General features: G+C 38.7%; 1 protein-coding gene across 3 annotated transcripts in view; it reads left to right on the top strand.

The window, feature by feature from the left end:
• The window catches only part of LOC127420122 (nipped-B-like protein A), a 64,455-nt gene that overhangs the window by 24,731 nt on the left and 18,572 nt on the right, over positions 1–21,152 (top strand). For all 3 annotated transcript variants that reach the window (XM_051662151.1, XM_051662133.1, XM_051662142.1), the window contains 22 exons: positions 1,149–1,874; positions 5,090–5,251; positions 7,032–7,199; positions 7,823–7,894; positions 8,002–8,091; positions 8,181–8,281; positions 8,627–8,713; positions 11,456–11,687; positions 12,385–12,536; positions 12,630–12,710; positions 14,053–14,153; positions 14,245–14,374; positions 16,117–16,199; positions 16,294–16,426; positions 18,476–18,619; positions 18,716–18,802; positions 18,980–19,197; positions 19,324–19,426; positions 19,721–19,819; positions 19,935–20,081; positions 20,165–20,299; positions 20,409–20,507. In XM_051662151.1, the coding sequence (XP_051518111.1) occupies positions 1,149–1,874; positions 5,090–5,251; positions 7,032–7,199; positions 7,823–7,894; positions 8,002–8,091; positions 8,181–8,281; positions 8,627–8,713; positions 11,456–11,687; positions 12,385–12,536; positions 12,630–12,710; positions 14,053–14,153; positions 14,245–14,374; positions 16,117–16,199; positions 16,294–16,426; positions 18,476–18,619; positions 18,716–18,802; positions 18,980–19,197; positions 19,324–19,426; positions 19,721–19,819; positions 19,935–20,081; positions 20,165–20,299; positions 20,409–20,507 (3,350 nt within the window). The remainder of the gene's footprint in view (positions 1–1,148; positions 1,875–5,089; positions 5,252–7,031; positions 7,200–7,822; positions 7,895–8,001; positions 8,092–8,180; positions 8,282–8,626; positions 8,714–11,455; positions 11,688–12,384; positions 12,537–12,629; positions 12,711–14,052; positions 14,154–14,244; positions 14,375–16,116; positions 16,200–16,293; positions 16,427–18,475; positions 18,620–18,715; positions 18,803–18,979; positions 19,198–19,323; positions 19,427–19,720; positions 19,820–19,934; positions 20,082–20,164; positions 20,300–20,408; positions 20,508–21,152) is intronic.

The following is a 21,152-nucleotide window of genomic DNA, read 5'->3' as shown; positions in this document are numbered from 1 at the left end:
TCAGCCGGGTGCAGTTGCAATCTCTCCCTCTTAGATCGGGACAGTTCGCACAACTCATAAAAGAGGAGCTGACTGCACAGAGAAATGACAGTTTTGGAGTTTGTAGTTATTTACATGACCTGCTTCTGTATTATTTGAACTTTAATAAAGCTATAATGCGTTCAAGATGTAATGCTGGGGTGTTCCTTTAAAGACGCTCGACATGCAAGTTTTGCTTCAGCGGAGCGGCAGCTCCAGCTCTGCTTATTTCACAATGAGAGAGCTTCTGTTTTTATTTATTTTGTATTATTCCCTCATATTTTTGTGATCTACATCACCTGAAGCTGTTTGGAAAGTTTGGAGTGCATCTGGACTGTGAGCTGTTATCTTTCTCTCCTCAGTCAGGCGTGAGCTGCAGTGATGCTCTCACGCGTCATCATTAGAGTTTAATGTGATCTCATGTTATGTTAAATGACATCAAAGGACTATTCGACAACAAAATTTTTTAGATATCTATAATGTCGTCTAATCATTTCAGCCCTATTGCATTGCCTCAGATGCCTTTTAGCAAGAATTACAAATATATATATATATGATTTGTTATACCCTCTCTGTCAAAATGTATACCTTAAATGCACTGTAAGTCTCTTTGGATAAAATGCATAAATGTAAATGCAAAATGCATGAATGTAAAATGTAAATCTGAAGTGATCTCATCATGCAGCAACTGGCTGCTGAGGAAAATAAATGCATTAAAAATGGCTTTTCTTGTTTCCAAATAATTTTTCCTTAAAAGTTCAAAAATAATTGTTAATGGAACCATCTTATATCTGCCTTATCAGACTGGTCAAGAACATGTTCCCTGCCTAAATTCACATCATAAAAATTACTGTATTACAGTTATGAGAATTTTATGAGAATCACTGTTGAAATGAAATGGAATGACAAATAAATTGCTTGCTTTATTTGAAATAATGTCGTAATGCTAAAAAACATTCCTGGAAAATTTTCTCTCTCTTTCTCTCTCTCTTAATTTTGGAGTGAAATCTGACCTGGACATGGATTTGTGAGATTCACCCTCTCATTCATTTCCCTCCCTCTCTCTCTCTCTCTCTCTCTCTCTCTCTCTCTCTCTCTCTCTCTCTCTCTCCCTCTCTCCCTCTCTATAGATAAGCCTTTGAAGAAGCGCAAACAGGACTCTCACCCGCAGGAGCCTGGTGCAGCTGGCACAGCAGGTTCAGGCTCTGGGGCTCCAGGTGGGGGAGGAGGGGCTAACGCAGGACATCGGCTGGCCCCACAAGAGGCCAGTGCTGCGGGCACCAGCGCTAGCCGCCCGGGTTTGCAGGTGACTTTGGAGCACGTGGGAAAGGTAGAGGACGCCTGCATGGGCATGCCCATCCCTGCCAGCGAGGCCCAACGCTGGCCTCAGGAGCCACAAGAGGGCGTCACCCCCAAAGCTCTTAAGCACAAGCATGACCACGCCCCTGAACATGGAAATCGTCATGATGACAAGCAGCCAGATACCCCACGGCAGAAACCGAGGCCTGAGGGTTGCCACGCCGATGCCAACACGCAGCGTGCTGCCCAGTCGGGGAGTAATCCTGTAGAGCTTCCTCCGTGCATGCTGGGTGACCACGCTAGTTCAGGAGCGCTTAAGAACTTTACCATCCCCAAAATCAGAAAAGATGGAGGGGGAGAGATTCCAGAAGTTTGGAAGCAGCCGTGTGTGCGGCTAGAGAGACTAGAAACTGAGACGGACATGAAGAAAAGCGTCAAGCCAGTGGTCGTTTTGCAGAAACTCTCCATAGATGAAGTGCATAGGCTCATGAGGGAGAGGGACTCACGCAGCTCAAAGTCCAGCAAGAACAGGCTGTCCTCTGGGAGGTCTGGGAAAGGTAGGGGAACTCCTTTATCTTCTCTTGATAAAAACTGGTATAGTTTGAATGACGGCTTCTCACTTTGAGAACACCATGATGGGTTTTCCTTTCAAACTGAACAAACAACCAGGCAGGAAGTTTTTTTTTTTTTCTTTTTTTTTTTCTCATTGATTGTGTAAAGGCAGTTATGTAAAACGTGTCTTGGGTCGCCCAGCTGGTGAGAGCTCAACAGTTACAACAGTTGGGAGTTTGTGCCCACCAAGTGGGTTAGGTTTGTTTTTTGTTTTTCATGCTGTGAAACTGCTTTTACAGGAAGATGTCACTTTCTGAATAGCGTCTAATGTTGACAGACATTGTGTTATGGGCTAGGTATATAGATTAAAAAATTAGGGAGGGTAGCAAATGACAAAGCAGGTGAGTTTTTTTTTTTTTTTTTTTTTTTTTTCTCCGTAGCCATGGCTGTTGGTTTGAAGTGTTTTTGCTGTAATTAGTTTAAGCCTGTTAAAGCTAGTGTTTGGTTTGGTGTAGGTTCAGTGCATTTGAGGTTATCACAAGAATATTATTTACATTTTAATGTGATGTTCTTATAATATGAGCATTTTAAATTTTCAAAACCATTTATCATAGGTAGAGATCGACCGAGATTTATTTTTTACAACCGATCATGGTACCGTTGTTTTTTTTTTCGATAACCGATATGCAGAACTGATTTTTTATTAATGTAATAAAAAATTATTTCATCTTTGTGTTATAAAAGTTTAAAATAGAGCTTGTACTCATGTAGGAAAAATCTCACAGAAATTTCTTTATTAAGAGGACCCAACAGAGAAAAATCTGCAGCATTTTTATATTACAAATATAATAACATACCATGGTTTATATATATATATATATATATATATATATATATATATATATATATATATATATATATATATATATATATATATATATATACCGATCAGCCACAACATTTAAACCATCTGCCTAATATTGTGTAGGTCCCCCTCGTGTCACCAAAACAGCTCCAACCCGCATCTCAGAATAGCATTCTGATATGATGATATTCTTCTCACCACAATTGTACAGAGCGGTTATCTGAGTTACCGTAGACTTTGTCAGTTCAAACCAGTCTGGCCATTCTCTGTTGACCTCTCTCATCAACAAGGCGTTTACGTCCACAGAACTGCCGCTCACTGGATGTTTCTAGAGTAAATTCTAGAGACTGTTGTGTGTGAATATCCCAGGAGATCAGCAGTTGCAGAAATACTCAAACCAGCCCGTTTGGCACCAACAATCATGCCACGGTCCAAATCACTGAGATCACATTTTTTCCCCATTCTGATGTTTGATGTGAACATTAATTAAAGCTCCTGACCCGTATCTGCATGATTTTATGCACTGCACTGCTGCTACACGATTGGCTGATTAGATAATCGCATGCATGATTGTTGGTGTCAGATGGGCTGGTTCCAAAAAAACATCCAGTGAGTGGCAGTTCTGTGGACAGAAATGCCTTGTTGATGAGAGAGGTTAACAGAGAATGACCAGACTGGTTTGAACTGACAAAGTCTACAGTAACCGCTCAGTACAGTTGTGGTGAGAAGAATATCATCATATCAGAATGCTATTCTGATGTGCAGGTTGGCGCTGTTTTGGCGGCACGTGGGGGACCTACACAATATTAGGCAGGTGGTTTTAATGTTGTGGCTGATTGGTATATATATAATACAACAACAACAGCAGCAACATCAATAATAATAGGCAAAATGTATTGAAAATGTCTGATGTTTCTAAACAGAGAATATAAATAAACGACAGTAGAGTCATGCAGTCACACAATGTACTGTGCTCGCGCTTGGTTGAGCAAAAACAAAAACTCTGGCAGCATTTTCACATAAGGTTGACATTAACATGAAATTATGATCTACTACTCATAATTAACTTCTGAATCTGCTTCAACAAAACCTCTTCGGAGCGCTCATGTTTATAAAATGACTGGAACAATTGGATGCCCCTCAACCCCAGAATAAAAACTCAACGGATATGCACGAATTCACAAGTGACAATTTTTATTATTATTATTATTCAAAATGGCGAATTAAGTGGAAATGTAAGCAGTTTCCATCCTTGACTTTGTAACATAGTTCTGACCATTCGAACAGCTAATGTTAGCTCTAATGCTATCCTCTCCACCTTGTCGGCAATGCAGTTCTCCAGTGCAGCGATTAGTTATAAACAAATTAATTATCAAACCACCTTTGGTTGTCTTAATTAATTGATTTATTTTACCATGATAATAACAATAACGTTCTCTCTCGATGTTTTAAATCTGTTTGTTAAATGTCCGTCTCTGCATAGTCTAGTCATGTTGCACAACAAACTCCATGTGGAGTCAGTAATTGTTTTTTATTTAACCTCTAGATGGTGCTGTTATACTGCAGAACCAAGGAGTTCAGACTAGAACCCTCCAGCGCCGGCTATGGAGGAATTAATCCAAAAAACAAAAAAAAGATCGGAGACTGTCTGTGTTGATTTTTTTGCTGATAGTTTAAAAAAACACAACTGTCACCACTTATTATTAATTATTATTAATTGGTAAATCTGATATATCGGTCGACCTCTACTTCAAAAAGCATACATATATATAGAGCATAGAGAGAGGAAGCGCAATCTTTTTGATCAAAACAATATTCCATGAATGGCATATTTAGGTTTTAAATGAACTAGAATTTTTTGAAAACCTGGAAGTAATGCAAGTAATGATATTTTATATGAACAGTTACTGTAATTGGATTACTGTAAAATAAAGAGTAGTCCCTTATATCATTATAAGTAATTTGATGACAGTAGTGCATTATGTTCAGAGGAGGAAATGGGTCTGTTAACTGTTTATTTAAACTTTAAAAATCTGTAGTGAATGAGAGATTAGGCAAGATCTAGAATATCCATTGAATCAAATAATCAACAGATTAGTCAATTATCAAAATAGTTGCCCCTCACAATTCATTCATTATTAAAATAGCAGCCCCTCTCAATATGAGACCAGATGGCTGCAGGCAATGCTGCAAGCAATGTTTCATTATAATGCAGTCTAGTTTTGTGGCTCACTTCTGGTGTAGATTGGGTGTTGATCTTACTTATAATACAGTAGCTAAGGAAATAAAGGAGACTGCTTGGTTTCTAAGATGTGCACTGGAGATAGTGTTAGTAATGTGAATCTTTGTTCACAGGTGGTATGGACCCATCTGTGTTAAAGGATCTTCCTCCTGAACTGCTGGCAGAGATCGAGTCCACCATGCCTCTTTGTGAGAGAGTAAAGATGAACAAACGCAAACGCAGCACTGTTAATGAGAGGCCTAAATATGCAGAGGACAGCTCAGAAGATGAGTATTGTGAGTAGCATTCCTGTCCATGACTGTCAGCACTCACACAAAGACAAAACCAACAGATTGGATATAATATAAAGGTGCATTCAGTAACTTTTTTTTGTTTGCATCATCTTGGACTTACAGTGACACCTAGCGGTGTGGATGCAGCATCATTAAAAATCAACAGTTTTCAGTTTCAGATGCCATTATAGAATTTTACTATTCACAGTGAGCCATGATTAATTTAATCTAAGAGTGAAAGTGTCCAGAACCAGGGTGGTTACTGAGAATGAGTAGTATTTGACTGGTCATGTGATTATAACATTGCGACGCCCATGAAGGAACCCTCTCAATGTAGAATGAAACCACTTTTATAAGGTTTCCGACATGACTGTCTTCCTCTTATGTGAGTGGTCATGATTTTATACATATGTTTCAGAAGTCTTTGCTAAGGCAAACTTCGCAATTAGTCGACATTATCGTCATCGACAAAAAAAATTATTGACAAAAAATATTTTTGTTGTCAAATAGTAGTTTAATCTCATGAGACGTAACATGAGATCATACGAAACTCTAATTTTGATGCATTTTAACCAGAGAAGCACTGCAGCCAGAGAGGAAGACGACGCAGCTTGCATTCCAGATGCATGGTCAAAATGATTTAGATAGCAAAGTATGGTGTAATTATACAAACATACTAAATGAGTAAAATACAGAATCACTGTTGTTTTGAAAAAAGCATGGCTGGCATTCTCCAGGAGCAAAATGTGCATGAGCACCTGGAAAGGAAACATCCCAGCATTGTTTCCTTTTATCTGTGAAGTATCCTTTATTAAAGTTCAGTTAGTAAGTAAGCAGGTCATCCTAATAAGTACAAACTCTGAAACTGACATTTTCTCTGTGTGGTCAGAGAATGAGTCACATCAAGTGAAGCAAACTGAGCACGAGGGATTGAAACTGATCCCACTGATGCACTTGCTCTCTCTCATGTGCACATTTGTCACACCTTCAGATGATATTGTAATAGCTCATGACATATTGAATCATAATATGTGTCGTGGAACCTGCGGTGTGTATCTTATCATGAAGTAATCGGCAATACCCAGCAAGCTATTAAGGAGAGGTTTTTTTATTTTGTTTTTTTTTGAAAGATAATCAAATCAAAAGGTAATAGAGGTAGTCTTATTATACCCTGCAAAAATAAGTTTTTAATAAGTCTTTTTTTATGCTGGCTACCACCCCTGGAGTTCACTAGTTCGAATCCCAGGGCGTGCTGAGTGACTCCAGCCAGGTCTCCTTAGCAACCAAATTGGCCCTGTTGCTAGGGAGGGTAGAGTCACATGGGGTAACCTCCTTGTGATCGCTATAATGTGGCTCGTTCTCGGTGGGGCACGTGGTGAGTTGAGCGCGGATGCCGCGGTGGATGGCTTAAAGCCTCCTCACCCGCTATCTCCGTGGCAACGCGCTCAAAAAGCCACGTGATAAGATGCGGAGGCAACTGGGATTCATCCTCAGCCACCTGGATTGAGGCACTACGCCACCAAGAGGACTTAAAAGCGCATTGGGAATTGGGCATTCCAAATTGGGTAAAAAAAAATAAAATACATTTTTAACCTGTTTTCTAAAAAAGGTTTTTGTAAAATGTATAAAAATTCTTAAAAAGAAAAAAAAAAAGTACATATTTGAGAAGCTACACACCAAAAGCCCCTGTAGGATGAACTGTCCATTTGTCAGTTCTTCACTTTAAGTAAAAATGTATCTTTCTTTCTTCTGAGTCAAAGTTTTTCTCTGTCTTCTCCCGCAGCATCTCGCAAACGTCAGAAGAAGGATCGCGATAGATTGTGGGAGTTTGATGAACGAGACCGAAGGAATTTGGGAGAACACAGAAAAGGAAACTATGATGTGCGCAGAGGCTCGGGCAGCCGATACGATGACTCTGACCAAGACTCACCTCCTCCTAGCCTTAGTGATGGTTAGCTGAGAACAATTCTGTCATCACTTAAAACATTTAATTACACTGTGGTTTTGTTCATAATCTCTACTATTTTTGAAGTGACATAGTTTGTAGTATGTATACTGTGCACAAATGAACTACTACACTTGCCAAAATGTGCAGTATACAACCAGAGCACACCACAGGGAATAGTGTGACCCACAATACAGTGCCCTTGACTGGACTTTCCATTTCTACTATGATGAATAATCCAGCAGTAATATAAACAAAAAAAATGTACATCCCCTTCTCGCCTTAGTATTTAGTCAGACTGCCGAAAGTTAAGACTTTCTGCACAAATTCGGATAAAAAAAAAAAAATGCAATAGCCCCTTTTATTTTTGAGATAACTGGATACCGCTAGCTGAATTAAACAAGCAATGTGGTGAGGTCATGTGACAACAATAAAGCACACTGCTGTTTGAAAAGTTTATTGATGCATACTGAATAATGTTTAATCAAATAATAATAAAAAATAAAAAAAACATTGAATGCAATATGTTAGCATTACATTCTAAACCACCTTATCTTATAAGATAAGATTTACTTAGATATGCTTAAGTAGTCTATCTGTGGTTGAGATTTTTTTCTTTTTTATTTCAGTTGCAAGACGATTGAAGTCAAAAGAAAAGCAGAAGAAAAGGAAAGCTTATGAACCCAAGCTAACACCTGAAGGTAAACTGGTTCACCTCCTTCACAGAAGCACTAAATGTTCCCTCTGTCACTGTGGCTGTCAGAATGATGCTCTATAAATCTCACAGTATATTTTGTCTTCTCTGCAGAAATGATGGACTCCTCCACTTTTAAGAGGTTCACGTTGAGCATCGACAACATCTTGGAGAACCTTGAGGATGTGGACTTTACTGCTCAGGGTAAGGTCAATATATCTGTGTTTTTATGAATTATGTATCAAACTTCAGTTTTTGACTTAAGATCATGTTTCGTGTGTATGTTCTCATAGATGATGATGAGATCCCTCAGGAGTTGTTGTTGGGGAAACAGCAACTAAATGAGTTGGGTAGTGAATCCGCTAAGATAAAAGCCATGAATGTCACCTGCAGGGTAAGAAACTCCTCAAGATCAGTATATAATACCTTTGATTGTTTAAGACTCCATGAAATCATGATCAAAGTTTTTGTGAATTTTAGATGTATTTGAGCTTTAATAGAGGTAGTTCACCCAAAATTGAAAATTGTCATTTACTCACCCTCAGGTTGTTCCAAGCTAGTATGACTTTCTTCAGTGGAACACAACAGTAGATTTTAAGCAGAATGTTAGCCTCTCAGAATGTTAACACATTCATTGTATGGAATAAAAGATGCAATGAAACTGAATAAGGCTAACAGTCTGCGTGAAATCTCCTTTAGCTGTATACAGCTTATTCAGTTGTATTTTTCTATTGCCCAGATTCCCTCTGATAAACTGGTGAAGCTATTGAACATCCTGGAGAAGAACATTCTGGATGGAGCCAATCTTTCTACACTCATGAACCTTGTAAGCTGTACTTGTAATCCTTATTCATGTTTGTTCCTTGAGGGACACTTAGACATTTCAAAATACGCAAATAGTTTACCTGTCCAAAAGTGTAGGTCACTTGTCCAAAAACCTTTAATTACAATATTATTAGTGGTCGACCAACTTGGGTTTTTTTTTAATGGCCGAAATCCAGAGAGCAGCGTGGCCGATATAATACACAATTTAATCTAGTAAATAACGGACAAGAAATTTCCACAAATGTCTGCTATATTTACTCAAAACTTCTCACAAAAGACTTAATCAAACTAATTGTACATACAGTGCACAGTGAATATGACATTTACTTGTAGCGCACGTGAAGAACTTTTAATTTGAAGTTGCTCTCCTGCATCCATGCGTATCCAGTGAGAGCAGCAGTCTACTGACAGCTTTCAGTTTACATGGCCCGGATCATGCAACATTCATGAGTCTGAGTTTTGATCCAGGCTGATAGAATACATGCTTCAGAGGAAGATATATGAGCACTCCACTGGAAGAAAATGCTGGGTTTGCACAAGTTTTTTTAAGGTTTGTGAAGTTAAATCTTTTGAAACGAGGTATCCGCATATTTGCAGACGGTATATGATAGAAGTTTTGATACTTGCCTTCATATCATTAGACAAGACAGTTAAAATTAAAGGGGTAGTTCACCCAAAAATATAAAATCATTTACTCACCCTCATGTCATCCCAGATGTGTATGACTTTTTCTTCTTCAGAATACAAGCAAAGATTTTAAGAAGAATATCCCAGCTCTGTAGGTCCATACAATGGAAGTGATTGAATAGCAACATTTTAAAGCTCAAAAAAGCACATAAATGCAGCATAATCCATAAGTAATCCATACAACTCCAGTGGTTAAATCTACAGCTCTGGATAAAATTAAGAGACCACTGCAAAATGATCAGTTTCTCTGGATTTATTATTTATAGATGTGTGTATGATTAAAATGAAAATGTTTGTTTTATTCTATAAGTACTGACAACATTTCTCCCAAATTCCATATAAAAATATTGTCATTTAGAGCATTTATTTGCAGAAAATGACAACTGGTCAAAATAACAAAAAAGATGCTGTGTTTTCAGACTTTGAATAATGCAAAGAAAACAAGTTCATATTCATTTTTAAACAACACAATACTAATGTTTAACTGAGGAAGAGTTCAGAAATCAATATTTGGTGGAATAACCCTGATTTTCAATCACAGCTTTCATGCATCTTGGCATGCTCTCTACCAGTCTTTCACATTGCTGTTGGGTGACTTTATGCCACTCCTGGTGCAAAAATTCAAGCATCTCGGCTTTGTTTGATGGCTTGTGGCCATCCATCTTTCTCTTGATAATTTTTTCCAGAGCTGTATATCTTCAAAAGCGATATGATAGGTGTGGGTGAGAAACGGATCAATATTTAAATCCTTTTTTTTTTACTATAATTCTCCTCCCTGCCCAGTAGGTGGTGATATGCACAAAGAATGCGAATAGTCAAAAACAAAATAATATGAAAGTGAAAGTGGAGATTGATAGTAAAAAAGCACTTGAATATTGTTCTGTTTCTCACCTTCACTTATCATATCGCTTATGAAGATATGGATTTAACCACTGGAATCATATGGATTAATTGTGTGCTGCATTTATGTGTTTTAGGAGGTTAAAAATGTTGGTACCCATTCACTTGTATTGTATGGATCTACATAGCTGAGATATTCTTTTAAAAATCTTTGTGTTTAGCAGAAGAAAGAAAGTCATACACATCTGAAATGGCATGAGGTTGACTAAAATCCCCTGTTCACTGTGTAAAGCGCTTTGAGTGTAATGTCAGAAAAGTGCTATATAAATGTAATGTTCATTCATAAAATGATGAGAGAATTTTAATTTTGGGGCATACTATTCCTTTAAAAAGGGAACTGTTGAGAAGAGAAAAAAAAAGAAAATGAAACCCATGAACACTTAAGCATCATGAGCTCCTGGGTGTCTGTTGCGGCTCTTATACGCAGGACAGTTTAAATGAGACATTGTTATAACCAGTCTATTATTGTAGGAACATGATGGGACGTAACAACAAAACAAACTGTGATTGGTCATTTACATGTCTCAGAAGGCTCCTTCACATGCAAGCAGGTGATTGTTGGTGCCCTTGCGGCTTGAGATACGAATAGGCCAAATGGGAAAATGTATCTGCCGATAATTAAAAAATTCAGAATTTTGCCAGATTTATTATAATTCATTATTATTAAAATGGAAATGAGGCATCAGGAATAAGAAGTCAACATTAAGTGATTCAGAATTTTTTTTCTTTCATCAATATTAATTAGGCTTTGTTACATTTGTGTTGCAGAAAGATTGCATCGTCAACATGACCAAATTAATATAATATTTAAAGTCATTTACATGTGTGTGTGTGTGTGTGTATATATATATATATATATATATATATTAATATACTTTTGACAGTTCTTTTTGATATCTACCTGACACATTGGTTTTTGCAAAGTGCTGTGAGGTTTAACTAAGTGGAAGGTTTATTGAATGTACTTAAGCAGTTTCAATAAACCTATGCTTGGGGTTTGGATGCAAGTGGAGCAATTCTTTATAATGATAAAATGCTTTTTGTCAAACACCGAATCCATTTTGTTGGACACCAACACCCTTTGAATACTGTAAAGTAATCTCCTTAGCTTCAGTTCCTCTGCTTCCCCTCACTCCTTTCCTCTGCTACTCACCAGGATAATGAGGGAGAGGATGAGGAGCGTCTCTGGCGAGATCTCATCATGGAGCGTGTGACAAAATCAGCAGATGCGTGTCTAACAGCCCTGAACATCATGACATCATCACACATGCCCAAAGCCGTGTACATTGAGGACGTTATAGAGAGAATTCTGCAGTACACAAAGTTCCACCTGCAGAATACTCTTTACCCGCAGTATGATCCAGTCTATAGAGTCAACCCTAAAGGAGGTGAGACATTTAACCCTTTACAATCCCTTCTGCTCCAGCTCTTCACACCAAATCTGATGCAATGTTATATTTCAGAACTATGTTTTTGCGCCAATGCTTTTCACATCACGTCCGATGCTGAATTTTTTGCATTATCAGGAAAGTTCACATACTTCAGTGAATTGTTCGACAATTACACTATTCAAGTAATCAACTTTTTACTAAACAAATTATAATTGGAAGTATAAAATATTCACAAGCAATTTTTCACAGCAAAAGACGTATGCAATAAAAAAAAAATTTGACCTATAAACCAGTTTTTATTTTTTTATTTTTTATTTATTTATTTTTTTGACAAACTATGAAATATTTGCAAACCATTTTTTGGCCCTGAACTCCCAATTCAGAGTTTTCAGTATTCCCAGAAAAGACAATTACCTGAATAAATTGCCCTGAATGATTTGTGGGTACTTCTGGATAATTGCTACATTTAAAAAGTGTAGTACGATCAAGACTTTAATCAAGCCAAGGAGTTCATTGATTGCTTCATTTAAAAATCTTGTTTTAATTTAGGTTTTAATTTAACTTTGTGTGAACTGACCTTAACACAACCAAGTCTAAATCACCATTATATTGAACTACATTAAATTTGAACCGTTTGATTGCATTTGTATTTTACTAATATGAGTCTGATATGCATCGTGTGTGGGTGTCTCAGGTTCCATGCTCAGCTCCAAAGCAAAGCGAGCTAAGTGCTCCACTGCGAAGCAGAGAGTCATCATCATGCTCTATAACAAAGTGTGTGATGTGGTCAGCAACATCTCTGAACTACTGGAGATTCAGCTAATGACTGATACCACCATATTGCAGGTAGGAACTGATCTGTGTTAACGGTCTCTCTCATGCATGTGGTTCATCCAGTTCACTCATCTTTCTCTCATGGTGTTTTTATTGTTTCTGCAGGTCTCTTCAATGGGCATCACTCCGTTCTTTGTTGAGAATGTCAGTGAGTTGCAGCTTTGTGCCATAAAGCTGGTGACAGCGGTATGTTTTCTTAGATTAGTAGTCAAATCTCTGCGAATTAAATCACATTGTCTTCCACACTAATATAAACATATGTACATTTAGTCCCAGGGTCCAAAATAACTTTTTGCCACACCTTTAAATAATGGATGGGTTTAGGAAAACTGCGAGCCATGAAATTGTATTTTGCATAATTTCACTAAAAATATATACTTTGTTATACCTAGTACAAATCAATTAATCAGCCCTTTTCCCATTTTTATATTTCCTGGTCATAATATAACAGGAGATTCAGTTTTAGAGTTTTTATCGAACATATTATTTTAAAAACCTTACAGTTGAAGTCAGAAGTTTACATACACCTTAGCCAAATACATTTAAACTCAATTCCTGACATTTAATCGTATAAAACATTCCCTGTCTTAGATCAGTTAGGATCACTAATTTATTTTAAGAATGTGAAATATCAGAATAATAGTCGAGAGAATGATTTATTTCAGCTTTTATTTCTTTCATCACATTCCCAGTGGGTCAGAAGTTTACATACACTTTGTTAGTATTTGGTAGCATTGCCTTTAAATTGTTTAACTTGGGTCAAACATTTTGGGTATCCTTCCACAAGCTTCTCACAATAAGTTGCTATAATGTGTGGTTCTCGCTCTCAATGGGGCGCACGGTAAGTTGTGTGTGTATCGTGGAGAGTATTATGAACCTCCACATGCTGGGGAGTCTCCGCGGTGTCATGCACAATGAGCCACGTGATAAGATGTGCGGATTGACAGTCTCAAAAGTGGAGGCAACTGGGACTTGTCCTCTGCCACCCGGATTGAGGTGAGTAACTGCGCCACCATAGTGGGAATTGGGCATTCAAAATTGGGGAAAAAAGTGAAACAGTCTGCCTGTGAACAATTGTTGGAAAAATTACTCATGTCATGCACAAATTATGTCCTAAACAACTTGCCAAAACTATAGTTTGCTAATATTAAATCTGTGGAGTGGTTAAAAAATGAGTTTTAATGACTTCAGCCTAAGTGTATGTAAACTTCTGACTTCAACTGTATGTAGAGTCTTAATAACTATACTTTTTATTACATTTTAACCTGGTTTTTGCTATGGAAGCTTGCATGGCGTTAAATCACAAACAAACAAACAAAGATAGCATCATCGATCATGGTGTCACACATTGTATCACATGGCAGTCTTTGTGAAGCACTGCCTGTCAAAAAAAGAAAACTTTACCCATCATGATTTTGTTCCATTTCTTTTTTTTTCATGACTTAACAGCAGGAATGTTACATTATACTTTAGTAAAAATGTATTGTAATTGCACTAATTGATGGCATCTATTTCTCTCTGGTCTTAGGTCTTCTCTCGTTATGAGAAACACAGACAGTTAATTCTGGAGGAGATTTTTACCTCACTAGCCAGACTGCCCACCAGCAAACGCAGTCTCAGGAACTTCAGGTACTGATATGACTGCCCTTATTCAGAGAACTGATCCGTGATATAGCTAAGCATTTCCTGCATGTGGATTTGATACTGTCTTTGTGTGTAGGTTGAATAGTAGTGATGCAGAGGGTGAGCCGGTATATATTCAGATGGTCAGTGCTCTGGTGCTGCAGTTAATTCAGTGTGTGGTCCACTTGCCTTCTGAGAAAGACAGCTCTGAAGATGATCACAGGAAGGTACTTCTTACAAACCTAACACTTCTGAGCTAGTCCCATAGAGTCAGACTTTTGACTGTCAGGATAAAGTCTGGTGCACACTGCAGCTTATTTTGGCTAAAGAGCCACCTACTTGAACTGTCTTACTGACATCAGGGTTCCCATGTGTCCTGGAAAATTTATGACTGATTTTACAGTCCTGGAAAACACATATTTTTTTTAAATGTCTTGGAAAATCTTGTGTTGTCCTGGAAAATCATTTAAATTATTTATTCATTCATTTTCCCTTTCCCGAGAACAAACACCACCAGCCCTGAAATGATGTGTTATATTTTGAAAAAATGCATTGCATGCCTCACTGCTATTGAATGCACCGCAGGTCATGTTCATGGCTTATGCAGCAACTACATGTTGATAATGTTATACTTGAATGTTTGCAGTGAATGTTAACTGGTAAGCAGCCAGCAAACCTTTTTAATATGTACTTAATTTGGTAACTCGTTTGCTAATAATCTTGCTACGGTCTAAACATATTTTTTGGATCAGTTTCTGATTATATTGACACAGTTGTTAGTAGGGATGGGATTGAGTACTCAGAAGTGACAGCAATGATTGATCATGAAAACGATGATCGATAATGATCATGCGTGACGTAACTTTTCACTAAATTCGAAATTCAGTGACAACTAAACACAAACGTGTCAAAGAGGGGCCTTTTTGAGAGTAAATACATTGTGATTGATTGTGATTGGCGTGCTGAGTGACTTCAGCCAGGTCTCCTAAGCAACCAAATTGGCCCGGTTGCTAGGGAGGGTAGAGTCACATGGGGTAACCTCCTCGTGGTCGCTATAATGTGGTTCGTTCTCGGTGGGGCACGTGGTGAGTTGAGCATGGATGCCACGGTGGATGGCTTGAAGCCTCCACACGCGCTATGTCTCCGTGGCATCGCGCTCAATAAGCCACGTGATAAGATGCGCGGATTGACGGTCTCAGACGCGGAGGCAACTGGGATTCGTCCTCCGCCACCTGGATTGAAGCGAATCACTACGCGACCACAAGGACTTAAAAGCACATTGGGAATTGGGCATTCCAAATTGGGAGAAAAGGGAAAAAATCCAAAAAAATTCTAATAATAAATAATAAACAAAATCATTAACGAATAATAATAATAATAATTGGAAAACTAATTATCTACCTTATAAAACAATACCAACAACCATGAATATTTTATAGCCTCTGTGATGCTAATAAAATTTTAGCATTAAAACTGCATTTGTATTCATCTGTAATCAACCTGTCGATGTCTAAGAGCTCAATAGCTCATATTAAAGAGCCGATTTCATAGATAAGTGTCATAAACTGCACATCTTTTAAAGATTCCTGGAGAGAGATATGTATTACTTTAGGGTGCGATCCCTGTCTTTTATTCCTGCTGTTATTGAAAATGTCCTGAAAAATGATCTCTGTATAAGAATGGGAACCCTGGACATGTGAAGCAACCAACCACAGTTTTATGTGAGTTTAGAGATGGGTGATATGAAACCGTTGATACCACTGTAATAGACTTTTGTTGCTGCAAAGTGATTGCTTCAAATAAGTGAGAAGCAGTCCCCACACATTTTAGTTTTGCTCTTTTTGTGTGCTATATGTATCAGATGGTCCATTGGTGTGCTATCTGAGACTTGAGACTTGCTTTCAACATCTAACCAAGCAACTAGATAATTTTACTTGAAAGTAAAAACGTGGATGAAATTGTCTTTCAGGTTGATGACGATGTGTTCATCACCAACTCATATGAGACAGCCAGACGGACGGCTCAGAACTTCCTCACTGTCTTCCTCAAAAAGTCAGATCATCCCTCCCATCTCCTTTTTTGCTTTATTGTCCTGTCTGTGTCACTCCTACAGTACTTAAAATGTGTTTCTGTGTGTTGTTCTCAGGTGTGGCAGTAAACAGGGTGAGGAAGACTACAGGCCGCTGTTTGAGAACTTTGTGCAGGACCTGCTGTCTACTGTCAACAAACCCGAGTGGCCCGCCTCAGAACTTTTGCTGAGCCTGCTGGGCAGATTACTGGTAAGAACATACACACATTACAAACACAGCCATATTCAAACTCCTTATCAGCAAAAGAGCCTCAGCTCACTTGCTGAACATTTGTTGTGAATGTGCTATGGATTTTAACTGCAGTTTTTTTTCACACATGTCTAATGTATATTTAAATAATGCATATGAACTACAAGGGGTTTATGATTGAACTGTAGGGGTTTTGTGAGATTGTCATTCCAAATACAGGGAAGCAAACTACTCACCTTTCAGCTAAAGTCACCTTTTCTAAAGTTAAATTACCCAAATTGTTTTCTGAAATGTTCTTCATTTTTCTTATTAAAATCACCTGCTATGATTTTCTCACCATTTTCACTGCTCATGAGTTTACATCCTTGCAAATAAAATAATATAAATGTTATTTTATATATATATATATACACTATATTGCCAAAAGTATTCGCTCACCCATCCAAATAATTGAATTCAGGTGTTCCAGTCACTTCCATGGCCACAGGTGTATAAAATGAAGCACCTAGGCATGCAGACTGCTTCTACAAACATTTGTGAAAGAATGGGCCGCTCTCAGGAGCTCAGTGAATTCCAGCGTGGTACTGTGATAGGATGCCACCTGTGCAACAAGTCCAGTCATGAAATTTCCTCGCTACTAAATATTCCACAGTCAACTGTCAGTGGTATTATAACAAAGCGATTGGGAATGACAGCAACTCAGCCACGAAGTGGTAGGCCACGTAAAATGACAGAGCGGGGTCAGCGGATGCTGAGGCGCATAGTGCGCAGAGGTCGCCAACTTTCTGCAGAGTCAATCGCTACAGACCTCCAAAGTTCATGTGGCCTTCAGATTAGCTCAAGAACAGTGCGTAGAGAGCTTCATGAAATGGGTTTCCATGGCCAAACAGCTGCATCCAAGCCATACATCAAGTGCAATGCAAAGCGTCGGATGCAGTGGTGTAAAGCACGCCGCCACTGGACTCTAGAGCAGTGGAGACGCGTTCTCTGGAGTGAAGAATCACGCTTCTCCATCTGGCAATCTGATGGACGAGTCTGGGTTTGGCGGTTGCCAGGAGAACGGTACTTGTCTGACTGCATTGTGCCAACTGTGAAGTTTGGTGGAGGGGGGATTATGGTGTGGGGTTGTTTTTCAGGAGCTGGGCTTGGTCCCTTAGTTCCAGTGAAAGGAACTCTGAATGCTTCAGCATACCAAGAGATTTTGGACAATTCCATGCTCCCAACTTTGTAGGAACAGTTTGGGGATGGTCCCTTCCTGTTCCAACATGACTGCGCACCAGTGCACAAAGCAAGGTCCATAAAGACATGGATGAGCAAGTTTGGTGTGGAAGAACTTGACTGGCCTGCACAGAGTCCTGACCTCAACCCGATAGAGCACCTTTGGGATGAATTAGCGTGAAGACTGCGAGCCAGGCCTTCTCGTCCAACATCAGTGTCTGACCTCACAAATGCGCTTCTGGAAGAATGGTCAAAATTCCCATAAACACACTCCTAAACCTTGTGGAAAGCCTTCCCAGAAGAGTTGAAGCTGTTATAGCTGCAAAGGGTGGGCCGACGTCATATTAAACCCTATGGATTAAGAATGGGATGTCACTTAAGTTCATATGCGTCTAAAGGCAGATGAGCGAATACTTTTGGCAATATAGTGTATATATATACACACACATACACAATATATATACTGTATATTAATTTGTATATATTTATTTAATAATATTTTTATATTTAACTCTGTATGTATATACATGTATGATTCATATTATCAAAATATAATGTAAATGTGTAGTGTTTTTGGATTTAAAACTGTTAAATGAAAACTATGTAATAATTTTCTCTAATATCTGGAAATTATCTCCAAATTTCTCATTCGTTATGCTTGTTGAAAATATAGAACATCAAGTATTTATTTGAAAACCCCTGTGAGAGTCATTTAGGAGACACATAAGGTTTGAAACCACTGATAAATAAAACAGTGCTGCTTGCACTGAACCACACTCTTAGGTGCTTTTTTCCTTCAGTGACCCTTGACCCTTCATGCCCTCTCCATAGGTGCACCAGTTTAGTAACAAGCAGACCGAGATGGCACTGCGGGTGGCATCATTAGACTATCTGGGCACTGTAGCAGCCAGACTAAGGAAGGATTCCGTCACCAGCAGAATGGACCAGAAAGCCATCGACTGCATCGTCAGAGAGGTAAACACACCTGTTATTATCACGCACACTTGTGCCTGAAGACTACATCTAATAATTATATATTTGTGTTAAATGTTTTTCTTGTGTGTGTTTCAGAGTTCAGAGGGAGATGAGACCCAGCGACTGCAGAAAGCTCTGCTGAACTATATGGATGAGAATGCTGAGACAGACCCTGCTCTCACAGTAAGTTATTGATATGAGATATCGGTTGATTAACTGGCCTAACTTGCCCTGCTGAAATATAGTGGCCTTTCACTAGTGAAGTTTGGTTGTATTTAGAGAAGCAGTCTAGAATTTGGTGCATGCTTTTCCACGATAAAAGCATGTTAATTCTCCACATTCTGATTTTGTGTGATATAGTTTGCACGCAAGTTTTGCATCGCTCAGTGGTTCAGAGACTGCACTACGGAGGCTGAGAAGGCCATTAGGAATCAGAATCAAAAGGAGGATGACTCGGATAGCACACTGCACGCCAAAGAGCTCCAGGCCACCGGTGACATCATGCAGCGGGCTGAAACTCGCAAGAAATTCCTCCACACCGTCATTAAATCAACTCCCAATCAATTTACTACACTCAGGTATTCCCGCACACTGTCTAACCTGTACTTTTGTGATGTTGCGTTAATCTCGCTTTTGTCTCTAAAGAGTGTTTTATTTACTTGATATATTTTTCTATAAAATAAAAAAAAACAACATTTTTACAGGATGAATTCAGACACCGTGGACTATGAGGATGCCTGCCTTATCGTACGCTATCTGGCCTCCACCAGACCATTCTCTCAGAGTTTTGACATCTACCTGACACAGGTATGGTGCTGTCACTAATACAGACTATATTAGGTTTAGTGCATGTATGTCAATTTGTGAACAAATCATTCTTTTGAGTTATGGTTAATTTTTCAGTCAAACCATTTCACAGTGTTTCTAAATCTGCACAATTTATAGAGCCTGAGAATTCAAAAAAGTTTTTTAAACTAACCATTCAAATCTTCTGATTTGCTAAAAGGAAACTGACTTCACAATGCTTATGTATCTGTGCTAATGTGTAAATGTATAAGTACAGATATGTTAAGAGTTTATTTTCAATTTTTTTTACTTAAGATTCTGAGAGTTTTAGGGGAGAACGCTATAGCTGTCCGGACCAAAGCCATGAAGTGTCTGTCTGAGGTGGTGGCTGTGGATCCCAGTATACTGGCCAGGGTAAGAGACACAACTCAGACAAGAAGCAATTCCACCTATGGGTGACTCCATCTGTAAGGAGATTAATAGAGGACTGTACTCTAATAATTGTATGTTTTGTATTCGTTTTCTGTAGTCTGACATGCAACGTGGTGTTCACGGGCGGTTGATGGATAACTCCACCAGTGTGAGGGAAGCAGCTGTCGAGCTGTTGGGACGGTTTGTGTTGAGTCGGCCTCAGCTGACAGAGCAGTACTATGACATGCTCATTGAGAGGATACTGGTATGTCTGCACTTTAGATCACCTCAGTTTCTTTTCCTAGAGAAATGTAATTTAAACTTTGACTTTGGACATGTGCTTTTCAGGACACCGGTATCAGTGTGAGAAAGAGAGTGATCAAGATTCTTAGAGACATCTGTTTAGAGCAGCCCAACTTTAGTAAGATTACTGAGATGTGTGTGAAGATGATCCGCAGGGTCAATGATGAGGAAGGCATCAAGGTAAAGCAACCATCATCTCCACTCTGTTTTACATTAAAACTGTTGTGTATTACTGTGAAATTGTGTGTTAGTTGCGAGTATTTGAGCTAACAGTCTTTCCTACTTGCAGAAACTGGTGAATGAAACATTCCAGAAGTTGTGGTTTACGCCCACAGCCAACCACGACAAGGAGACCATGAACAGGAAGATTCTCAACATCACTGATGTGGTCAGTGCATTCACAATTTCACACTTTGTTTGATTACTCGGTCCGACCACAAGTTCAATTCCAACCCTCTCCCATCGCAGGTCTTTTTTTCGCATTGTATTAGTTAGCTTTGAAGCAAGGTACATTTGTGTCATCAATGTGAGGTCCACCGTGAATACTGGCGGCAGCTGTTTACCCTATTTTCTATGTAACGACTTGAAAGGAGAGGGCAGATTGGTTTTACTACCTAAACATAATGCATCCATCTGTCTGCCACGAATGCATTGCAAAAGAAGCAAATAATGCGAGCTGCTTGCCAAAACCAGTTGGCAATAATGGATTTTTTTTGCCGCTCTGCTTGCAGGGTATCCGTCACGCTTGTTGTCATCAGGGCGCAACAGTCTGGTTCTGGAAGTAAAAATCCCATTCATTTTCTCCATAGGCAAACAGAGTATTAATAATTACTTACAGACCTACCATGAGCTCAGAGGTTGTTAATCGATGGTATATGCTTCTGCTTGTCCACGTTATTTTGAGCCCTTTGAGCTCTGAAGGTGTTTTTAAAGATTTCCTGTTTCAGTGGCATGTCCAAATTAAAGGCTTATAACTCTTTTAAAAAAAAAAAAAAAAAAAATCTTGAGCCAAAAACGTCTTTTTTTTCTTATT

This window comes from Myxocyprinus asiaticus, chromosome 3 (genome assembly GCF_019703515.2).
Source record: "Myxocyprinus asiaticus isolate MX2 ecotype Aquarium Trade chromosome 3, UBuf_Myxa_2, whole genome shotgun sequence".
NCBI classification, from domain to species: Eukaryota; Metazoa; Chordata; class Actinopteri; order Cypriniformes; family Catostomidae; genus Myxocyprinus; species Myxocyprinus asiaticus.
The sequence above is the reverse complement of the archived record's forward strand: the minus strand, read 5'-3'. Positions and strand labels throughout refer to the sequence as shown.